This window comes from Geotrypetes seraphini, chromosome 8, assembly GCF_902459505.1.
Source record: "Geotrypetes seraphini chromosome 8, aGeoSer1.1, whole genome shotgun sequence".
NCBI classification, from domain to species: Eukaryota; Metazoa; Chordata; class Amphibia; order Gymnophiona; family Dermophiidae; genus Geotrypetes; species Geotrypetes seraphini.
Genome location: NC_047091.1, coordinates 123501454 through 123522589, shown reverse-complemented (window position 1 = coordinate 123522589; position 21136 = coordinate 123501454). Strand labels below are relative to the sequence as shown.

Below are 21136 nucleotides of genomic sequence, written 5' to 3'. Positions count from 1 at the left end.
TGGACCAACAAAAGGACCACTCAGACTGTGTTCTAGCGCCTGAAAATCAGGGTGAGCTGTGACCCCAGGGGAATTCTCCCCAAGCTGCCATAAATGTTATTGCAGCTGGCTAGGTGGGTTCTCTGCAAAAGGGTTGCCTCCCCAGCTACAGCCCTCTGGACCTTCTCCCAAGCAGAGCTGTCCCAGGATTTCTGAGAACCTCTGTGGTACCAGTAAGCCTCAAAAATCAGATTAAAAACCCAATAAAACAGATGCAAAACAGAAATAAAACACAACACACCTTTTCTCATTTGCAGAATCAAAAACTGAGGAACTGAGGCACTGCCTAAATGACACAAGGAGGCAGAGTAGAAAAATGTCGATGATGCCTTCTGCAAACTACACAGGTGAAGGGAAGAAACCCACTTGTCAAGTCCACTGTGCCCTTCTACTAGAATGTATACTTTTATGCACACGAGACCTCCAAGTATCACGAATGTCTTTGAATACCTCCAGAGCTGCCACTCAGTGCCCACCCTAGGCACAGCCGATTGGCAGCCAAAGGCAACAGGAGTTGCCTTCCTGTGCCCTGGCAGTAGAAAAAGACCTTCATAAAAATGGCATTTCCTTCTACCACAGGATTAGCAGTAGCAAGACATGGACCTTTCATGAAGGCCTTTCCTGCTGTCATGGCTTGGAGAAGCAACTTAGTGGCAGACCCACAAAAGCAGGAAACTTGCCAGTTCTGTACCTTAGTAAATAGGGACATTTGAAAGACTGCCTCAAGATATCTTTCTGTGATAATGCCTTGTTACTTTAGGAGAGGTGTTTGGTACATATTTGGCCCTCTGAGGATCCTTTAAATATAATGCAAAGTAAACAGATGGTGTCGGGGAGCCCTACATGTACCATTTCTGAGAAATTAGTCTCTGGTTTAGAGAAGCTACCCTTCCTTCTGTAACAGTTCTATATATGCTTCCAGCTGCCCATATCTTAACTACCCAGAAATAACCTCTCAACATCCTGCCTTTGGTTCCTTGGCATGCACATCTTTGCCCCTCATCCAGAGAATCCCCTTCATCATTCCCATTTTCTACATATGCTGCCAATGCTAACTCCCCTCCCTCCTCATTCAAACTAATATACTTAAACACATGCTTCAAACACAGGCCCTTTTCTGCCTCTGGGTAAAAAGGTCTTAAACACACCTTTCCTTCTATCAGCCAAAACTGTAAGATGTGGAAGAAAAGAAATGGGACCTGAAGAGGAGCAGCATTGCCTCTTCCAGCTCCTGTTGCAGAAACCCTACCCTGCAGTCCCCACATTTTCAAAGGCAGCTTTTAATAGTAGCACATCAGAATTTCTTGCCTGCCAGTGCTTAAAAGCAGAACCTCATTGGGACTCACACAGACCTGTTTAAACTGCTCCTCATACGTCCAGTCTCCATGGTCTTGTGCCTGCAGCTGGGAGTGAGCCAGATGGGCTACACCAGATGTCTGGCGTTCCTGTCCACTTGGAAGCCGCTGCAGTTCACCCCGAAATGGCTGTGGGGTCTGCTGCTTGTGGGCAAGCAATGGCCCCTTACCCAGCCCGATAGTTTCTGTTGTATCAAGTCCTTCGTCCTCCAGCTCATCATCATAATCCTCCTCTTCCTCCTCCCCTTCCACTAGGTCCTCTTCAAAGTCATCTTCCTCCCACTTGTGCCTCCTGCTTAAGATAAAAGGGGGCAAAGAATTAAACAGAACAAAAACTTAGCAACAGCAGCACCCCACAGGATAAAAGATGGAATACAATGACATTTCCATGCAAGGGAACCCAGCTCCACTCCAATTCAAAAAACAATTGTCTGTTTTTATAAACTGTCTCCCTCATTCTATAACTTTAAGTGCACATTTTTTTCACTTCGCGCACAAGATTACAAATGAGTATTATAAAATTGCATCAGTTACTTGTGTAAGTTAATTGGCAAATTAGGTGCCAACAGCAAATAAACAGCAATAATTAGCATTAATTTGTTGTTATGTATGTTAACTGCAGTTAAGTCACTGTTCTAGAAACTTAAGCCCTGACAAGTCCGCCTAAAAGTTACTGATAGCGGCATTGATTCTATAAAACATAGGCACCCGAATAATGCCTAGCATCGCTCAGCGTTCTAACATTTAGGCACACCATACTTAAGACAGGGTTTTCTTCACCTAAAGTTGGGTGCCCATATCAGAGACCTATTAGCACCTAGTCACAAAAACGTGTCTAAATCAAACACACCAATGATCCGCCCCCTAACTACGCCCACGATCAGGGTAGGTGCTTTGGCCTAGGCACCTACTTTTTATAGAATCAAATTTTTCAAGTCAGGCGCCTAACTTTCAGTTTAAGTCCAATTAAAGCCGATTGTGAAGTATTAAATACCAATATCAAACAATTAAGCCTCCATTAAGTTAGGTGCCGATATAGGTGCCTAACTTTAGGCAGACATTATAGAACCGGGGCCTTAAATGCCCGATATTCAGCCAGCAGCAATCAATGTTTTGCCAACTGCCACCAGCGCTAAACCTGGAAAGTCAATGTTGGGACACATCTGGGCTTCAGTATCGATGTAACACAGCTAAATGCAATATTTAGCCCTTAACACAGTTATGGGTTCTGAATATCAGCTCTTAACCTTCCCAAGTCTTGAATCTGGCTCCTAAACACCCCTCCAAAATAGGCCAGTTTTGAGTTTGACACCACTAAAAAAATGAGCAATTAGCTCTGAACAGAAGAGCCATTTCTGACCAGTTAAATCATGTTGAATATTGAACCCCTCCAGTGCGTACCTGCAAGTGGCATGCCCAGTATTTATGCACTAATGGGCTGATTCTATAAAGAGAACCTAAAAATCGGCCAGCGCCTAGAAGAATGGCGCCAACCGTGTGAAAATCACACTTGGGTGCTGTTTACAGAATCGCAGATAATGACACTTATGTAAAAACTTAGGCACCTGAAATGTAGACCAGGGTTTTTAAAGGCCTACATTTCAGGCAACTAAGTTTTTGGAAATCACGCTTAGTGGTGCCTAAGTCACGCTCCACCCATAGAAACGCCCACTTAGGCATTAGGTGCCTAGCTTTTATAGAATCGGATAGGCACCTATCACCCAATTACATTTTTTCCCCAATTATTGAGGCTATTAAGGGTATTTTGCTAATTAAGTTAGGAACCTAACTTTAGGTACTGTTTATAGAATCTGGCCTTAAGATTCCGGACTACTAATCAGTTATGCATTCAACTACAATGTTTAGTCAGTCATTTATATCAGCCACTGACATGGCATAAGCAGCCAGGCCTAAATGTTGGCACATAGTTTGTTTCAAGTTTATTAAAAAAAAATTTATACCGCTCAATCAGACTCTCCCTCTGCCAGCACCATCATGTGCAAAAACTGAAATCTGAAGAGCAGCTCAAACCATCTGCTTTGCAGAATATTTTTCTTTCTTTGCCTTTCTTCTCAAACCTCCCTTTGGGCAAACAAAAACCAAAAAAACTTGTGCCCATTCCTACCCCTGAAAAAGTGATTTTACCAGCAAGTTACAACCATGATTTTCCACTTCTTAACAGGGTAAAGGCAAGAGGACATCAGCAACGCAGTGACCATCACACCCACCTCCATCGGCCTGTATACTAAGTCTTACTTAGTTTTCTTGTACCTTTCCTTAAGAGGTTCATTTTAAGCATTTTGTTGAAAACAGTCCAATCAGTTCACCACTGAAAAATGAACAATCCAAAGCACAAGAGCAGAAGGCAGGGAAAATGTATAGCAGAGACCCAAGTAGGATATCAGAGCAGTGGAATTGAGTATTTCGATGTGAAAGTCAGAAAACGAAACCAGACGGAACTCCAAGAACTAATACAAGGTCATAGGTTGGATATACTGCCTTTCTTTGGTACAACCAAAGTGGGTTATATCATATGCAGGTACTACTTTCTCTGTCAATAGAGGGCTCACAATCTAGGTTTTTGTACCTGGGGAAATGGAGGGTTAGATGTCTTGCCCACAGTCACAAGGAGCTGCACCACGTAAACCTTAACCTTAATGAAGAAATTTTAAGTTGCTAGGCACTGGGCTGTGCAATTAAGAGACACAGGTCTACAGTATCTGGATTCATTTACATATCCTATGTTGCCCACTTGATAGGACCCATGAAGGCTAACAAGAGAGATCAGTAAGTCAGTCTCAAGCTTATAACATGCCATTGCACATACTCAACATAACCTTGCTGCAATAGCTACGATTCAGTTACTACAAAACTAGAGGGGTGGTGTAGTGGGGCATAGTGGTATACCACAATGACCCTAAACAGGAAGCATTTCTTCAGCTTATATGAGGCAATACAGGATACCCTACAATATTAAGAAGATAATTTAGGTAGATCTGTGGGCACCAAGAAACCTGAAAGCTAGTACCTATTCATCCATCAGGGAAAATTAAACCTAAGCTGAAGTATCAGAGGAACATTTGTAACTCATTGGAACATTACTGAAGGAGGAAAAGCTGCCTAACGATATCCTCTCAAATTAACCACCATCCCGCATTCATCTCTACATGTCACTAATAAAGGCATTAAAGCATCCTAGAGCATGTACAATATTATGCAGTAAAAAAAAAATAAAAAATTCCTGCAGAAATCAGAATTCTATCGATTAAAAAAAAAAAACCACACACTCCAATCACTCCTCCTCAGAAAAAAAACCCACACCAAAGGAAAAATGTAATAGCGCACAGAAGTGTCCCCGATAGACGAGTTATCTATGAAGATTAAGATTAAAGATAATATGAAAAATTCAAATACACTGCAATAAACAGAAGACCTTAAATTCCTATGCTTCAACAACAAATTAAGAGTTATTAGCCAAAGTGCAGAAAAAGTGGAAATATGACGAGGAAGAGGACTGTCAAAATTCTTTTCTTTTCCCCCCCATTAGTGTGGGGGGAAAAAGAAAAGAAGTTCAACAGGACTGTGGGGAAATACATTAGAGTATCATGAGAACACCCAGCAACTAAGGGCTCCTTTTATCAAGGCGCGCTACGGGGGTTAGCGCGGACATTTCATCACACGCTAACCCCTGCGGCAAGCCAAAAAACTAACACCTCGTCAATGGAGGCATTAGTGACTAGCGCGCCAGGCGGTTTAACACGCGGTATTCCACGTCTTAAACCCCTACTGCACCTTGATAAAAGGACCCCTAAATGTTGAAACAGAAACATTCTGGAGAACTTAGATCAGGACCATGTAGAGCGCAATCAAGAAGCAGATAGATGATTTGAAGGCAAACTCAAACCAACAGAATGGCCTGAAGGAAATTTTTAAAAAAAGGAGGTTGGAAAGCAGACTAAAAGGCATTGAACTGGAAAAGCCTCACTCAGATGTTGAAAACAGTTAACCTTATTCTACCAAGACCCAGTCACTACAAACTCAAGTCAGGAAGCCATACTTATGATCCAAAAGGAAGAGCTCTCCAGGAACAAGAAATACATACTCAACTTCAGCTACAACTGAAAAAAATACCATTCAAACCAAATCCCTTTCCTTTCCAAAGGGAGATCTAATAATGTCCCTCAAAATGTCCACCTACAATTGTTCATTGTGAGCTTCTATACCACTACTACTGTGTTTCCCCGAAAATAAGACCTCCCCCAAAAATAAGCCCTAGCTTGATTTTCAGGATAGGTCTTAATATAAGCCCTACCCCTGAAAATAAGCCCTAGTCACCAGCGGCAGCAGCGCTCCCCCCACGACCTTTCCATCTCTCCCACCCATCCAAACCCTGACTGCAAGACCGAAATACAGTACCTTAGAACAAACCGCATCGTCAGCAGCACAGGCCCCATCGCGGCTTTCTCACCCCGGACATTCCTCTGCTGCGTTGCTAATGGCCGACAGCAGGTGGATAAAAGTTGAATAAAGGGTAGGCGATAGTCATATTTTGCCCTTCTCCTAGAGTCCTGTAGTCACCAGAATTAATATGTTATTTTACTGGAAAGATACGGGAAGGAGTACAGGAGGGTATTAAGCCAGTATTTGATGCCGTAGTCTGAAAAAATATCTTTACATTACTTCTCTTTAGCAGCTCTGAAATACAAAGGTCTCAAATTAAATGGGGACTAGAGAGCAACACCCTTGTCACATCTTATGGGAGGCAGTAGTGTTGAACTAAGTGGGCTCATTATGCTGTATCATTCCAAAGAAATGGCATAGCAGTAGCAGGAAGATGTTACAGGAGAGGTGGGTGGAGTTTTGAATGGGGTAAGTGGTTCTTGGCTCAGCTACTAAGCCCTGGCTTTCCATTCTCACTCCCTTGGTTTATATTAAAGTTAATCTTTTCCCCCCCTTTTTTAGGAGAAAAAAGGTGACCTAGGTTTATATCCAGATCAGTTTATATTTCAGTATACACGGTATTTCCTTAGATTACACATGAGCCTATGCCCTCTCATGCTGGAGTTTCTTATCAATAGAAAGAGACTCGCCTCAAGCATATTTATGCCGCATCTCTATCATATCTCTCGTCTCCTGCCTTTCCTCCAAAGCATATGTATTCAGATCTTTAAGTCTGTTTCCGTATGCCTTATGCTGAAGACCACTGACAATTTTAGTAGTCTTCCTCTGGACCGATTCCATCCTGTTTATATCTTTTTGAAGGTACAGTCTCCAGAATTGTACACAATATTCTAAATGAGGTCTCATCAGAGCCTTATACAGGGGCATCCATACCTCCTTCTAACTAATGGCCATCCCTCTCCCTATGCACCCAGCATCCTCCTAGCTTTTGCCATTGCCTTTTCAACCTGTTTGGCCACCTTAAATCATCACATACTATCACGCCCAAGTCCTGCTCCTCTTTCATGCACACAGAGTTCTTCACTCTCTCTAAGTTGTACTATTCCCTTGGGTTTTTGCAGCCCAAATGCATGACCTTGCATTTCTTAGCATTACCGGTAAATGTAACAGACCATAATCCATTTAAGTACAATGATGGACAGTTTTTCACAGGGCTGTGGAGTCAGTACAATCTATATAGGTGTTGTACTACATGCAAGGTGTGGCTTCTGGGGATTTTGATTTATGTTTATCATTTTTAATCACCTACTATGGATTTTGCATTTGTATTTTGTGTGTGATCAAGGTATTCTGCTAGCATGATTTTATAGTAATTTGGCTTGTTCAGTTGTCTCGATAGTGGAGGGGATATTTAACAGGGAGGGGTTTTGTTGACGATTATTCTGTATTTGTGATTTATAAAGTGGCAGTTGTACAGAATGTTTCTTTTTATACTTTAATAAAATGATTTCAAGAGCTTGTGTGGATGGGGACAAACTTTGTCTGCGTCATTCTCTAGGTGCCACTCCATAATATAAACATCATAAAATATATTATATTTTTTAATCAAAGAACTTTATATCAAAATTTATTCTAAAAGTAAAAGCATATCCTGAAAAAAAGTGGAATAAGAAAATTTAAGATTATAAAATTTGCATGACATACAATTTAACTCAGGAGTCAACTCCAACTCTGACTCCAGTAACCCAAAAATTGCTTCCGACAGACTCCACAGCCCTGGTTTGATATTCCCAACATCAAGATCCAGTGAGGAATATTTCAGCAATACTCCATGTTGGTACTCTTGTTTTATATGGCACTTTATCTACTCAGTATGCTAATGAACTCCTTGAGTTATGGATTTAACTTAATGCTAGAGATGGTTAATAATCCAAAGGTTACATTACACTTACTATTTGTAGATGACATGCGGCTCAAGTGCCAATGATCGAAAATTAGTGGAGCAATTCCATGTAGTGAATTCTCAGATGACATCAAGATGACTTTTGTCCTTGACAAATGTGCTAAGGCAGCTTTCCTTAGAGGAAAACCAAGTAGAATTTAAAACATCTCTCTGATGACCGAGACAATAGAACATGAACAACTAACGTTAGCCTTTAAACGCTTCCACAGCATGATCCCCGACTACATAGCAAGGAAGCTCCCAATCTACCACCCTTAGTAGCCCCTCTGATTGCAACTTGAACTCGGGCTGTCCAACCCTTCAGCAAACCGCCTCCACCTGGAAACAGTCCGGAAGTACTCATATAGCATGTCTAAACTATGGAACCAACTCCCTCCTATTAGGAAAATTGAAAATCTACTGCCCTTCCAGAAGGCAGTAAAGACACAACTGTTCACGAACCAACTTGCTCCTGGTCTCAAACTTAACCAGCCAGAAACCGACACACCTGAATCTGTCAGCCAATACTGTGCTCTTATCTACTATAGCCATGCAGATACCATTCTGAGACTACATAGTTTGCATTCTTAGTTTAACTAAAGCATAGGTGGTGTTCTCAATCCGCCCATAGCATGTGTCTCAACTTTCTGTAACATGTGTGTACTGCTCCTGTAGTATGTAGATTCACTACAGCATGCGTGTTCTTAGTTTCCCCATACCATGTATGTTTATCGAAAACCATCTCAATTTTCTGTAGCTTGATATTGATCCTGAAAACTACCGTGTACATATCCTTGTAACCTTTTCTGAGCTCCTGGGGAGGACGGGCTATAAAACTAAATAAATAAATGAACAGGAAGTTGTACATGAATATCTAGGAGTAGAGGAATGAGAGATAATACTAATTGGAGTAGAACGGGTACAAATGGATCGATTTTTCAATCCGTCAAAAATTACAAAGACTAGGGGACACTCGAAGTTACAGGGAAATACTTTTAAAACCAATAGAAGGAAATTTTTTTTCACTCAGAGAATAGTTAAACTCTGTTACGCGTTGCCAGAGGATGTGGTAAGAGCGGATAGCTTAGCTGGTTTTAAGAAATGTTTGGACAAATTCCTGCAGGAAAAGTCCATAGTCTGTTATTGACAAAGACACGGGGAAAGCCACTGCTTGCCCTGGATCGGTAGCATGAAATATTGCTACTCCTTGCGTTTTGGCCAGGTACTAATGACCTGGATTGGCCATTGTAAGAACGGGCTACTGGGCTTGATGGACCATTGGTCTGACCCAGTAAGGCTATTCTTATGTTCATGAAGTATAAATCATTAACATTGGGTTTTACAAAACTACAGTAGAGGTTTCTACCGTGGGCCGGTGAGGTAAATTCTCCAATGCTCATAGAAATCCTGAGTGTCAGAGCATTTACCTCGCTGAGCCGCGGTAGAAACCTCTACTGCAGCTTTGTAAAAGGATCCCTGAGAGAAGATCAGTTAAAATATAAGATTAATAGGGATACAGTATAATCTCATTATAACAGACTTCAAGGGACCTGGAAAAACAGTCCCTTATATCCAGAGTTTAATTTTTTTTAAAAACTTTATTTAGATCAATTTGAAACAACGTACAATCAATGAACAACAGTCTGCACAAGCATATCAGCAACATCAAGAACAAAACTCAGCAAAACATTGGTATGGCACGAAATGATTGCAAAATCAGAACACTAAAAGATGTTCTAAAGCATTATGTCGTACTGTACTGAAAAGAAAAATACTCTTGTCACTTTCTTCTGGGCTGTATTTTGATACATGCCACATGCCTTGTAGGCGAAGCCTGCATGTCCGTTATAGTCAAATAAAACTACAGCTAAAAGCAGCTCTGGGAACCAAATTAGTTGTCTGTTATATCCAAAAGTCCGTTATATGCGAGTCCGCTATATGTGATGATTTTCTGTATGTTTATAAAGGCGCATGGCCGGGACCAGTGGACCTCATCCGCTATAGGCTAGGTTCCGTTATAAGCGAGTCATTATAAAGAGATTATACTGTACTGAAAAAGTATTTGAACACTACAGATGCAAGCTAGCAATTCCCACCTTCTCATATAGCTTTGAGTGTATAGACTAGCTTCTAGATCTTGAAAAACTGGATGTGCAAACCAGAAAACTCCTCCATGGCCACAAAGTAATTTGTAAGTATTGGTGTATGCCAAGATAATACATTCCCCAAGCTGAAGGAGGAATGGGACTCAAAATAAATTATATTTATAGAACAACTTAACAGCATCACTGGATGCAAAAATTGTTGAAATATGAAAGTAAAACATCCGGAATTCATCTTTACCATTAAACTTGGACAAGCATTCCAGCGAATAGAAGGAAATATGTGCCAACATTTGCAAAAAGAGAAGTCTCAAAGATTTGGATCAGCAAAACAAGGAAAAAGTGGCAAATGTATAAGTACAATAGGAAATACAAAAAAAAGTGTTACTCCAGGAAACGTTCGTTGATCAAGAACGGACATGTAAATGGTTAAGAAGAGGTGAACCGAAACCTGAGGATAAGACATTGATAGTTGCAGCCCAGAACAGCAAATTACAAAGATGCTTTACAGCAAGCATAGAAAATAACTAGATTCTATAAGAAAGAGCTGGAAATGGTTACTCAAAATTTCTACACAGAAATGGCACAAGGTGGCACATCTCAACCACTAGAAACTCTACAAATATTATATCACTGTACCCAAAATACACTAGGATCAATCAGGTGGCTATTATCATTTGGGACAGTCCCATTCCAACTGTTATAAAGCTGATGCAGTGGTGAGGAAAAACACAAGAAATCCATTGACAATAGAGCTGTCAGTTCCAAGTTGATTATTCTGTGAATTGTGTAGAGTGAAAAGATCCTCAAATGCCAAGAAATGCAGATGGGGACCAGGAAAATGTAGCAGAAGATATAGAAATATTTCCCATCACTTTGGATACCACAGGGTTGATCAAATGAATTTTTAAGTACACCCAGAAAGTTGCTTATATGTTACATCTTATGAACTCCAGTAGGAACCTCTCTTTACCACGATGCAAGTACAAGATCCCTTAACTAAAATTCCAAAAACTTAAATTTGATGCAAACCAGAAGCAGTCAATTTCCCTATGACACATGCTGAAACCAACACAGGTGCATTCTTTTCTCCTGATCTCTGCTCAATTCAGGTTGGAGGCCTGGAAGGAGGCAAAAAGATGCAGATTCCACTCAGGGTGGCAGTGAGGGCCGAAAAAGTTGGAGGGGCTAAAAAGTGGTAAAGCATAGCTGCAGATTCCACTCAGGGTGGCAGTGAGAAGCAGAGAAGGAATCATTTATCTCTGTCAATAGTACAGAAAGTTGAGGCACTGAAGAAGCTTGATGGTGTGTCTGTATGACAGCTAATTGACGACTATGGTGTGGGAACAACCACTATATAAGAGAGTTAAAGAAACTGAAAAATAAATTAAAGTTTTATAAGAAAAAGTTATGACCAGAAATTAATGAAAACCAGAACATTGCATAGGGCATAAAACAAAGATATATTTGATCGTCATAATATTAAGCAAGATCAGTTTTATATTAATCTAAGACTTGTTGAAAGAAATAGGTTTTCACTGATTGCCTGAATAGGTAAAGTGAGACAAAAGATCTAATTTTGTAAGGAAATACTGTTTGGAATGTATTTCCTTACAAAATTAGATATTTTGGCTCACTTCATCTATTCAGGAAATCAGTGAATACCTATTTCTTTCAACAAGCCTTAGACGAATATAAAACCGATGTTACCTACAGTAGTATTATGACGAGCAAATATATTTGTTTTTTTCCATGTCCTAGTATTGTCCTTTTATAATATAATGTAAACCGAATCGAGCCCCAAATTTTGGGGATTACTCAGTATACAAATTTTTTAAGGATCGGATTGGAGTGGGTTTGGCAACGAACGTGTGAAAACATGCCATTGACTGGTCTGATGGTAGAAGCAAGCCAAAAAAATGCCATCAAGAATTGAACAATGACAGCGAGTGTGAATATTCAGAAGGTTGGCCATAGAAATTTAAGCACCATCATGGTGTTATATATCTCAAAATCTGTGGTGAAAAAGCTTCTAATGATTACAAGGCAGCTGAAAGTTATGTTAATGAATTTGTTTAGAGGATATCTGATGGAGACCACGATCCTGAAATGGTGATATCAAACCTCGCTGCTTAGGCTATATTAAGGTCTCTAAATCTGTCCCCATACAATTTATGACAAAGAGCACTAACCAATTTTGTAACAGCCCTCTGGACCAACTCCATCCTCTTTATATCTTTTTGAAGGTGGGGGGGGGTCTTCAAAATTACACACAATACTCCAAACGAGGCCTCACCAGACTTCTACAATGGCATCACCACCTCCCTTTTCCTACTGCAAGTTAAGACATTTTTGGCTAAGAATGACTGTGTGCGACTAAAGACTAGGGGCTCCTTTTACTAAGCTGAGATAGCGTTTTTAGCGAGCACAGAATTTTAGCGTGCGCTAAACCCGTGCTACGCGGCTAGAACTAACGCCAGCTCAATGCTGGCGTTAGCGTCTTAAAACCGCTATCGCAGCTTAGTAAAAGGAGCCCTATGTTTGGAACAAGTTTGTGTTTGAAGTGTTTATTGTTTGCAACTTTCTCCCACAGTAATGTGCACTCTTTCGATCCCTTTTAGCAAGTCGAGGTAGCACTTTTGTAAAAGGAGCTCTTTGTGAATAGTGCAAACTCTTTCCATACTCGTTCATCAGCTATTGTCAGTGTTGGAAAATTGTTGGGATGTGTACTCCTATATTTTATTTTATATCTGTCCTATATGAAAATTTGAGGCAGGGAGATGTCAGCCAGTGCAGGCTCTTTGGTAAACAAGTTTGTGTTTGAAGCGCATAAAATGTTTGCCTTATTTTGAAATAAAAAATAAATAAATAAATAAATAAAGATTTGGTGGCAATTTTATGGTCTTATATAATCTGTTTTTTCTTACTTTTAACATTACTATTCCGAAAACCCAAAAATTCCAAAAAACAAAATATGCCTGGTCTCAAAAGATTTCGGTTAAAGTATCCTGTACCTGTACTGTACTACTAGTGCTTGGTAGCAGTAATTTTGAGAGACCAAGATCATTCTCCAAATACCATGGTTTAGGATCAAGGTTCATAACTGCTATGCTATGCACAAAACTAGGGTCTTTTCCAGATAAGCCCCGCCACTAATGCAAAAAGTGCACGGGCGAAAACTTAAGCCCCGCCACCTTATAATTTATTAAACTATTGAAGCCCTCCGAGGAAATTATTCACATGATTTAAATAATGACTCGGGGGGGTTCAAGGGGGGGCAGAGCCCCCCCTTGTATATCACTTTCCCCAAGTATTTACTTAGCATGGTGTTAGCTAAAACTGTGGCGGGGGTTAACTTTTTGGTGGGGCTTATCTGGAAAAGATCAAAAAAAAAAAAAAGATCCCTATTTAGAGTCATTGCCCCTAGACATGCACAAATCCTGGGATTCACAAACTATGATGCAACCAGGATAGCAATGCTGAAGTCACCAAAACTAGCAGAAGAGCTTGTCTCGTAGCTGCCACACCCATTCAAAAATGTGTTCCCCAGTGAAAGTTAACACCATAAAGGTTCTGACACAGCCCTGACCACATGACCTGAATGGTGTTTTAAGGGCAGAAAATTCAGAGTAATACAAATAGAAAGTAACCTTTTGGAGGGTAACTTTCGAGCTGCCCACAGGCACTTTTGTTTTGAAATCTGTGCAAGCACAAGTTTAGCTGCAGACATTTGAACCTTTTTGATGTAAAAAAAACGTAGACTTGAACACAATCTATGCACATTATTGCCTCCTCTCAATGCAGCTGAAAACATGCACATTCTGGAAACTGCATATTCAGCCTGCTGCTGAAGACAGATAAAAACATTTTCAAAGTCATCCTCTTCTCCTGCTAACACCCTTTTGAAGGCAGGATTTGGGGTTCTTATCTTTCAAGAAAATTCAAGCTTATCTCATTGTCCAGCACCTGGATTTCTTCTTTCACAATAAGGGTACCTAAAAGGGGTAGATAGCTCCTTCAATGCTCCACCAGAGAGAAACTCTGGGGCCCTGATGCTCAAAAGGCATCTGTGCCAGTAAGGCTCATTAAAGCAGTCTTACTGCCACAGAAACTCTCCTCCCAATGTTCAAAAGTATGATCCTCACATTAGCCGCCAAGAAATCTATGCAAATGCATTACAAGGAGCTCATTAGTATTCTTTTTTTTAATATTCTTTATTCATTTTAAAACTTAAATTGTGCACAAATGATGATGCATTTACATAAATTATTATCATTACAGCACAATATACTTAATAGAATAAAGACAAGACTTATTTTCTCCCATCCACTTTTCAATTTACAAACACCTCATAAAAATACTTATAATCAACCCTTCTATATTTCTTAACAAATGCCAAAACATATTCCCCTCCCCAGATGTGCATGTTTTCCCCAATTTATACAAATAAATCAATCTTTACAATATTTAGTTAATGGTTCCCAAACTTCCATAAATTTTTTTATAATAACCCTTCTGAATGGCCATAAACTTTTCCATTTTAAAGATAAAACATAGGGATTCCCACCAGAATGAATAATTTAATCTATCCCAATTTTTTTAGTATTCTAACGAGCTCTCCTTATGATGCACTAAAAGGAATGTTACCCCCCCCACACACACACACACTTACATTTGTATAATTGCAATTTTCTGGCAGCTCTGGAGCTGCCGTGCATGTGTTGTACACTCGCAAAACAGCTGCATCCTCCTTAAAAATAAAACAACTTCACCCGCTGTTCTCCTCCTCTGCTCAGCTGATGGCAGCTCCGGAGCCACAATCAGATGAGAGCCAGCAGAGGGGAAAGCAGCAGCCGCCAGCTCTTGTCCCAGAGCCAGCAAGGGAACTTTTTAAACCTGCAGGCAAGCATGCTGCAGCATTTCTCTGTCCCATCCCATTCCCCAAATAATCCTGGCATAATCCCTGACCTGCCCCAAACAATCCCTGATGTCTAGGGTACAACTCACCCATTACCCTTCCACATCTCTGAGTGAAAAAAAAATAAATAAAAATATCCATGGTGTCTATTGACACCATCTACCCTCTCCCACACCTGACTTCAACATTTAATTTAAAAAAATGGTAATATCACAGATATCTGGCAAATACCCTCCTCCCCACCTGACCCTTATCCCAGCCATCTTAAAACCCTTACCACTCAATGAGGCAAGAACCAAACCCACTCACTCCTACTTCTGATGCTGACATCTTCAAAATGGCAGTGGTGCATTCTGGGATACACTGAGCAGTGCAAGGATGCTATACTTGTATAAGGGAATTTTTCCTTTATATGGCATCCCAACCCTGCTCAGTACATCTAAGAATGTACCAGGTAATGCAGGGTGCCATCAATTTGAAAATTACGGCACCAAAGGTAGGAGCAAGTAGGAATCGCTCCTGCCTCAGTAAGAGATAAGGGGTCTGGGCAGGCCTGGGTGAGAACTGAGTGGGGAAGAGGGTCCCTACTAGACAACAGGGAATATGCAAGGAAGGGTTTTGGTTTTTTTAAATTGGGGATGAACGGTCTGCCAGGTCTGGTAGGGGCTGGTGCAGAAAGCTAACTGGCAGTGAAATCAAGTCAGGCGACACCAGCCCTGGACCTGGCAAAAAGATTCATCCAATAATCATGTAGTAAAGCTATGTTTTAGTTTTGTGCATTGGTCTGGCCGATTTAATAGTCTCATATGCATTCATTTGAATGCACGATGTGGCTATGTATGCCGCGCTAAGGAAACCTTTGATCAGTCCCATCCTATACCGCTTTCCAATGTATACTTTGCAGTATCAGTGCATCAGAGCTTGTGGTAGCTTCTGCATTTTTTACATAGGCGGTATATCATATAATAAACTATAACCATTAGCCCTGCAGTGAAGTAGAGGTAGTGCAGTACCAAGGTAGGACACGATGGGGAAAATCAGAGGAGTAGAAGTGCAGAGTGGAAATAATTGAGATAGTAAGAAGAAATAGTGTGAAACAGCACATGAGGTGAAGAGGTGGGAAGATTTGGGTAAAGCATGATGGGGAGGGGTTAGGAAGATGGAGGAGTACTAGGACGGTAAGAGAAGGCATAGATCAGGGATGCCCAAGTCTGGTCCTCGAGATCTACTGGCAGGCCAAGTTTTCTGGATATCCGCAATGAATATGCATGAGAGAGATTTGCCTGCACTGCCTTTTTGGTATGCAAATCTCTCTCAAGCATTTTCATTGTGGATATCCAGAAAACCTGGCCTGCCAGTAGATCTCAAGGTCCGGACTTGGGCAGCCCTGGCATAGATTGAACTAGGAAGGGTCAGAGGTGAGGGAGGGATAAAGTAGTGAGGTAGAGTATGGGGGGCGGAGTCTCATCACACACTTACGGGTCTTGCTCTTCTTCCTGGTCAGAAGCACATTCCTGCCCCTCAGCCTCCTCCTCTTCTTCCTCTTCAGATGTGTCCGAGCTGGGGTGTGCACTCAAGCCTGCTGCTGCTGCTCTCATGGCTGCCAGAGCTTGTGCCTGTGCATGCTGCATGCGTGCGCTCTCGGGGTCCCAGTCTTCACGGCTTGCACTGCCATTGCCAGAGTAATTACTGGACAGAGACTCGCACCGCTCCTGCTGCTGCCGAGCTGCAAGTTCTTGCTGCAGCCGTGCGCGCTGCTGCCGCTGCAGGTTCTCCATCACCGCCTGCAGCTTCATGGCGCGGGGCCTACAGCTGGCAAGCGGTCCAGCTCCAGAGGCCTCAATTGCACCGCTAGTCTGAGGCCACAGCTCATCCAACCTGGCAGGAGAAAGAACGAGATGCTTAGAAACTTACCTCAGGACCCAGCAAAATTAGCACATGGGATTTAGAAGCCTCATCCACCCAGGAACCCCTTCCCCAACACTAGGTAGGCCACAGTTCCCCAGTCAATTCATGCCACTGGAAGCTAGCACAAGGGCATTGGTAAAGTTTACTCGCTTACTTAAAGGACAAAGAAAGAAGTGGTGGTCTTGGGGAACTAATTCAACACTAGCACACAATATGGAGGAAGCACTACCCCAAAACCTGCCCATACTACACCACTGAGCAAACCTTCAGCCTTATACTTTCATACCCCTGACCCAATCGCTGCCTGGCTGGCCTGGAACTTCCTCCCCGACGTTAGAATTGACGTCGGAGATGAAGTCTTGTGGGCCCGGCATTTGTACGCGCCAGGCCTGGCTCAGGGAAGCAGCAGGGAGAAATCGGCGTGGTGGCTTGGAGGGTGGGGGTAGGGAAAGAATCAGGGAAGTGGAGAAATCGGCACGATGGCTTGGAGGGGCAGGGAGAGAGAGAAAGAAAGGCAGAAATAAAGAGGGAAGCAGGGGGAGAGAAAAAGAAAGACAGGCAGAAAGAAAGAAATATTGGCTTTACAGAAGAAAGAAGTGCAACCAGAGACTCATGAAATCACCAGGCAAAAAGGTAGGATAAATGATTTTATTTTCAATTTAGTGATTAAAATGTGGCCATTTTGAGAATTTATATCTGCTGTCTATATTTTGCACTATGGCCCCCTTTTACTAAATCGCAATAGCAGTTTTTAGCACAGGGAGCCTATGAGCATCGAGAGCATTCAGCGCAGCTTCCTGCGCTAAAAACCGCTATCGCGGTTTAGTAAAAGGGGAGGGGGTATATTTGTCTATTTTTGTATAGTTTTTACTGAGGTGACGTTGCATATTTTAAAGTCATCTGCCTTGACCTCTGGGAAAAAACCCCCGAATACAAATGATAAATTAACATTTTCTCTGCGTACGGTGTGCTTTGTGTTTTTTTAAATTTTATTGTTGGTAGATCATTTTGACTTGGTCATTTTAAAAGTAGCTCGCAAGCCAAAAAAGTGTGGGCACCCCTGCTCAAAATCATAATCACCCCAACATATAGCCCTTCCTAGAACTATTCTAGAAATGATACCAGTCTGAAAACTGCTAGCCCTACCCGCCAATTCTTTTAACTTATGTATTTACAGGACCTATTTGTCTTGTTTTGACTGTTAGCCACTCTTTGTTGTCCTCCAGGAGCTGATGCCTTAAATGACTGCTTAGATGGCCCTGATTATTTCACATGCAGTTCCAGATCCCATCGGGGAGGCAGAAGGCAGGAGAAGGAGGGACAGCAGCACAGATGGAGGAGCTGCAGCCCCATATACTCTTAATTAGCTGCACCTTTTTCTGTTTCATAGGAGATCAAACACTCAAGTACTTAGCACTGAAAAACAGCGACCACAAGAAATGGCTTTCCTCCACCCAGGGCCTGCCCTACCAACGACTGTTTTTCACATAGGACCTCACTTTTTGGCTCTGCTCGTCAGCCTTTATTCACTTAAGCAAATAAGGCCCCTCATTTCATCTGCCACAGACAAAGATCTCTGCTTCCACTTTCTGTTAAACCCTTCCTGGGACCTAACAAGTTTGTCATTCTTCAGGTCCTGGATTTGTCCTTTCACTTAGAAGAGCAGATCTGTCTCAAAATATCATTTGAAACAGAAAAGACAATACATCACAACTAATGGATGCAAAAAAAACCAACAAAACTAAATAGCAGGAAGGAAAGAAACCAAGCTCTTAGGCCACAAGTTCTTTAATTTCAGAAGTGTTATAAAATGTGAATAAACCTTACGCACAGTTCTAGCTCTATTCCACCCTGTCTCTCTACAAAGAGGTCAACAGCATCCATCTAATGACACCCAAAACGCAGAACTGAAGGTGGTCAGATAAGGTGTCCACATGTCCAGTAGTTTTGTATGGAGTCCAAGCAAGGCAGGTACAAAAACTTCAGCGAAATCTCCCATTCAGGAGAACGTACAAAGCACATTCCTATCTCTGTGGCAGATATAAGGGGCAAACTCTGGGAATTTCCCACAAAACCTTTCAAAATTTTATTTCCTTCACTATCTAGCACGGCAAAGCATCGCCTGTATTTACACCTTTTGAGAAGTATAGCTAGTCGTTGCCTGCTCTGCTTCTTGGTCTGGCACAAAACCACCAAAGTTCCAGGCTACACGCAGACACCTTTTTTGATTATTGTCAAACTGTTTAGCCCTAAAATGGAGTTGCTCCCAATGCCATCTAGGATAGACATGCACCAGACTGGAGTTATCAAATATACAAGCAGAATGTGCCATGTCTTTCCCAGTTCGCTCCAGTATTCTGCTATTCAAGTTAGAGACAACCAAGGTAGAAGCTGGCCATGGCTGTGTGTGACAGCTTCTCCATTTAACTTATAATAACCCGTTATGACTGTAATGAAGCCTCCGGAGAAGTCCAGTGCTGGGAGAACAGAGAAAACCTACTAGTGTGTCCTCTATAAATACTGTGCTTAGCATTTAGAGAAAACACATTCTGACCGGGTACAGCCGACTTGTCCTCAGTTTTCCTTAATGCGGCAAATCAGCACCAGAAAAAACATAAGACTGTAATCTTTGGGGGATGGGACAAAGTCCAACAAAGCCTCTTTTAAACAGGGAAGACATTTCCTTTGGGAAGTTTTGTTTAACCCTGTACATTTTAAGTAAAAAGATGCCTGGGATCTCTGGTACTGCACAGAGGCAAAGTGGACATTTTCTTTTTCCTTTTTATTGAAATGAAATAGCCATTGTAATATTGACTCAAAGCTTGAACAGGGCTATAAAGCAAAGACGAGGGCAGAGAACATAAGAACATAAGAAATGCCTCTGCTGGGTCAGACCCGAGGTCCATCGTGCCCAGCAGTCCGCTCACGCGGCGGCCCAACAGGTCCAGGACCTGTGCAGTAATCTTCTATCTATACCCCTCTATCCCCATTTCCAGTAGGAATTTGTCCAATCCTTTCTTGAACCCCAGTACCGTACTCTGCCTTATAACGTCCTCCGGAAGCGCATTCCAGGTGTCCACCACACGTTGGGTAAAGAAGAACTTCTTAGCATTTGTTTTGAATCTGTCCCCTTTCAACTTTTCCGAATGCCCTCTTGTTCTCTTATTTTTCGAAAGTTCGAAGAATCTGTCCCTCTCTACTCTCTCTATGCCCTTCATGATCTTGTAAGTCTCTATCATATCCCCTCTAAGTCTCCTCTTCTCCAGGGAAAAGAGACCCAGCTTCTCCAATCTCTCAGAATATGACAGGTTTTCCATACCTATTATCAGACGTGTTGCTCTCCTTTGAACCCTCTCGACTAATGCCATATCCTTCTTAAGATACGGCGACCAATATTGGACGCAGTACTCCAAATGCGGGCGCACCATCGCCCGATACAACGGCAGGATAACTTCTTTCGTTCTGGCTGTAATACCCTTTTTGATTATACCAAGCATTCTATTCGCTCTCTTAGCGGCCGCTGCACACTGTGCCGACGGCTTCATTGTCATGTCCACCATTACCCCCAAGTCCCTTTCCTGGGTACTCTTATTCAATAATATCCCTCCCATTGTATAGTTGTACCTCGAGTTTCCTCGAACAGAAACACAGTCCATGGGCCCACTAGATCAGTACCAGCACACAAAACTTCCTAGGCATAAATATCAAGCCAATGCCACCAGAGGTCCATCTGGTAGGGCTGCAGGGTTGTCTTATTCATTTCGATAGTCCCACATTGGGCAGCAGAATCTCTTTTTGGTCAGAAGAGGCAAACTAATCTCCAGCCCTGCTCCCAAGCTCTCCAGCTGCCAATGCCGTGTTGGGTAAATTAATGGTACAACTATTCCATTTCACTGCTTAAGACTAGTCACATAATTTGCGAAACTGTGGTGAAATACATGGTGGGGGAGGGTGTTGGAGGAGTAAAGGAGGTTTGAAGGTAAGTACAGGATTTTGTTTGAGCAGCAATGGTAACAGCTGCATAAGGTTTTCAGAAGAGAATGAAAATGCAGATATAGTCAGACTAGGGATTATCACTAAATCTGGTAATAAGATTTTTTTGGGGTGGGTTGAACTTAGTGCTAATCATATGAAGCAGTGACTAACAGATTTTGGGTGTACTGGGAAGATACAGAATGGGGGGGGGAAAAAAGGTTTGAAAGGTTAGACTTTCACATTTATAATCAAAGCTTAAATATCTGTAACTCAGTTGTTATGGCAGGTGCAGCTCAGGCTGCCTTGTTGGGCAGACTAGATAAGGGATCTCAAAGTCCCTCCTTGAGGGCCGCAATCCAGTCAGGTTTTCAGGATTTCCCCAATGAATATGCATTGAAAGCAGTGCATGCACATAGATCTCACGCATATTCATTGGGGAAATCCTGAAAACCCGACTGGATTGCGGCCCTCAAGGAGGAACTTTGAGACCCCTGGA

The 21136-nt window shown here is 41.9% G+C and overlaps 1 protein-coding gene across 5 annotated transcripts in view; it reads right to left on the bottom strand.

The window, feature by feature from the left end:
• The window catches only part of ARID3A (AT-rich interaction domain 3A), a 143052-nt gene that overhangs the window by 108752 nt on the left and 13164 nt on the right, over nt 1-21136 (bottom strand). For 4 of the 5 annotated variants that reach the window (XR_004540306.1, XM_033954283.1, XM_033954280.1 and 1 more), the window contains exons 2-3: nt 16237-16635; nt 1392-1689 (exon numbers count right to left, since the gene is read on the bottom strand). Coding sequence is in view for 4 of the 5 variants with exons in the window: in XM_033954283.1 (XP_033810174.1) it covers nt 1392-1689; nt 16237-16553 (615 nt within the window). In the remaining variant the exon portion in view is untranslated. The remainder of the gene's footprint in view (nt 1-1391; nt 1690-16236; nt 16636-21136) is intronic. The other variant, XM_033954284.1, reaches the window with a different exon arrangement.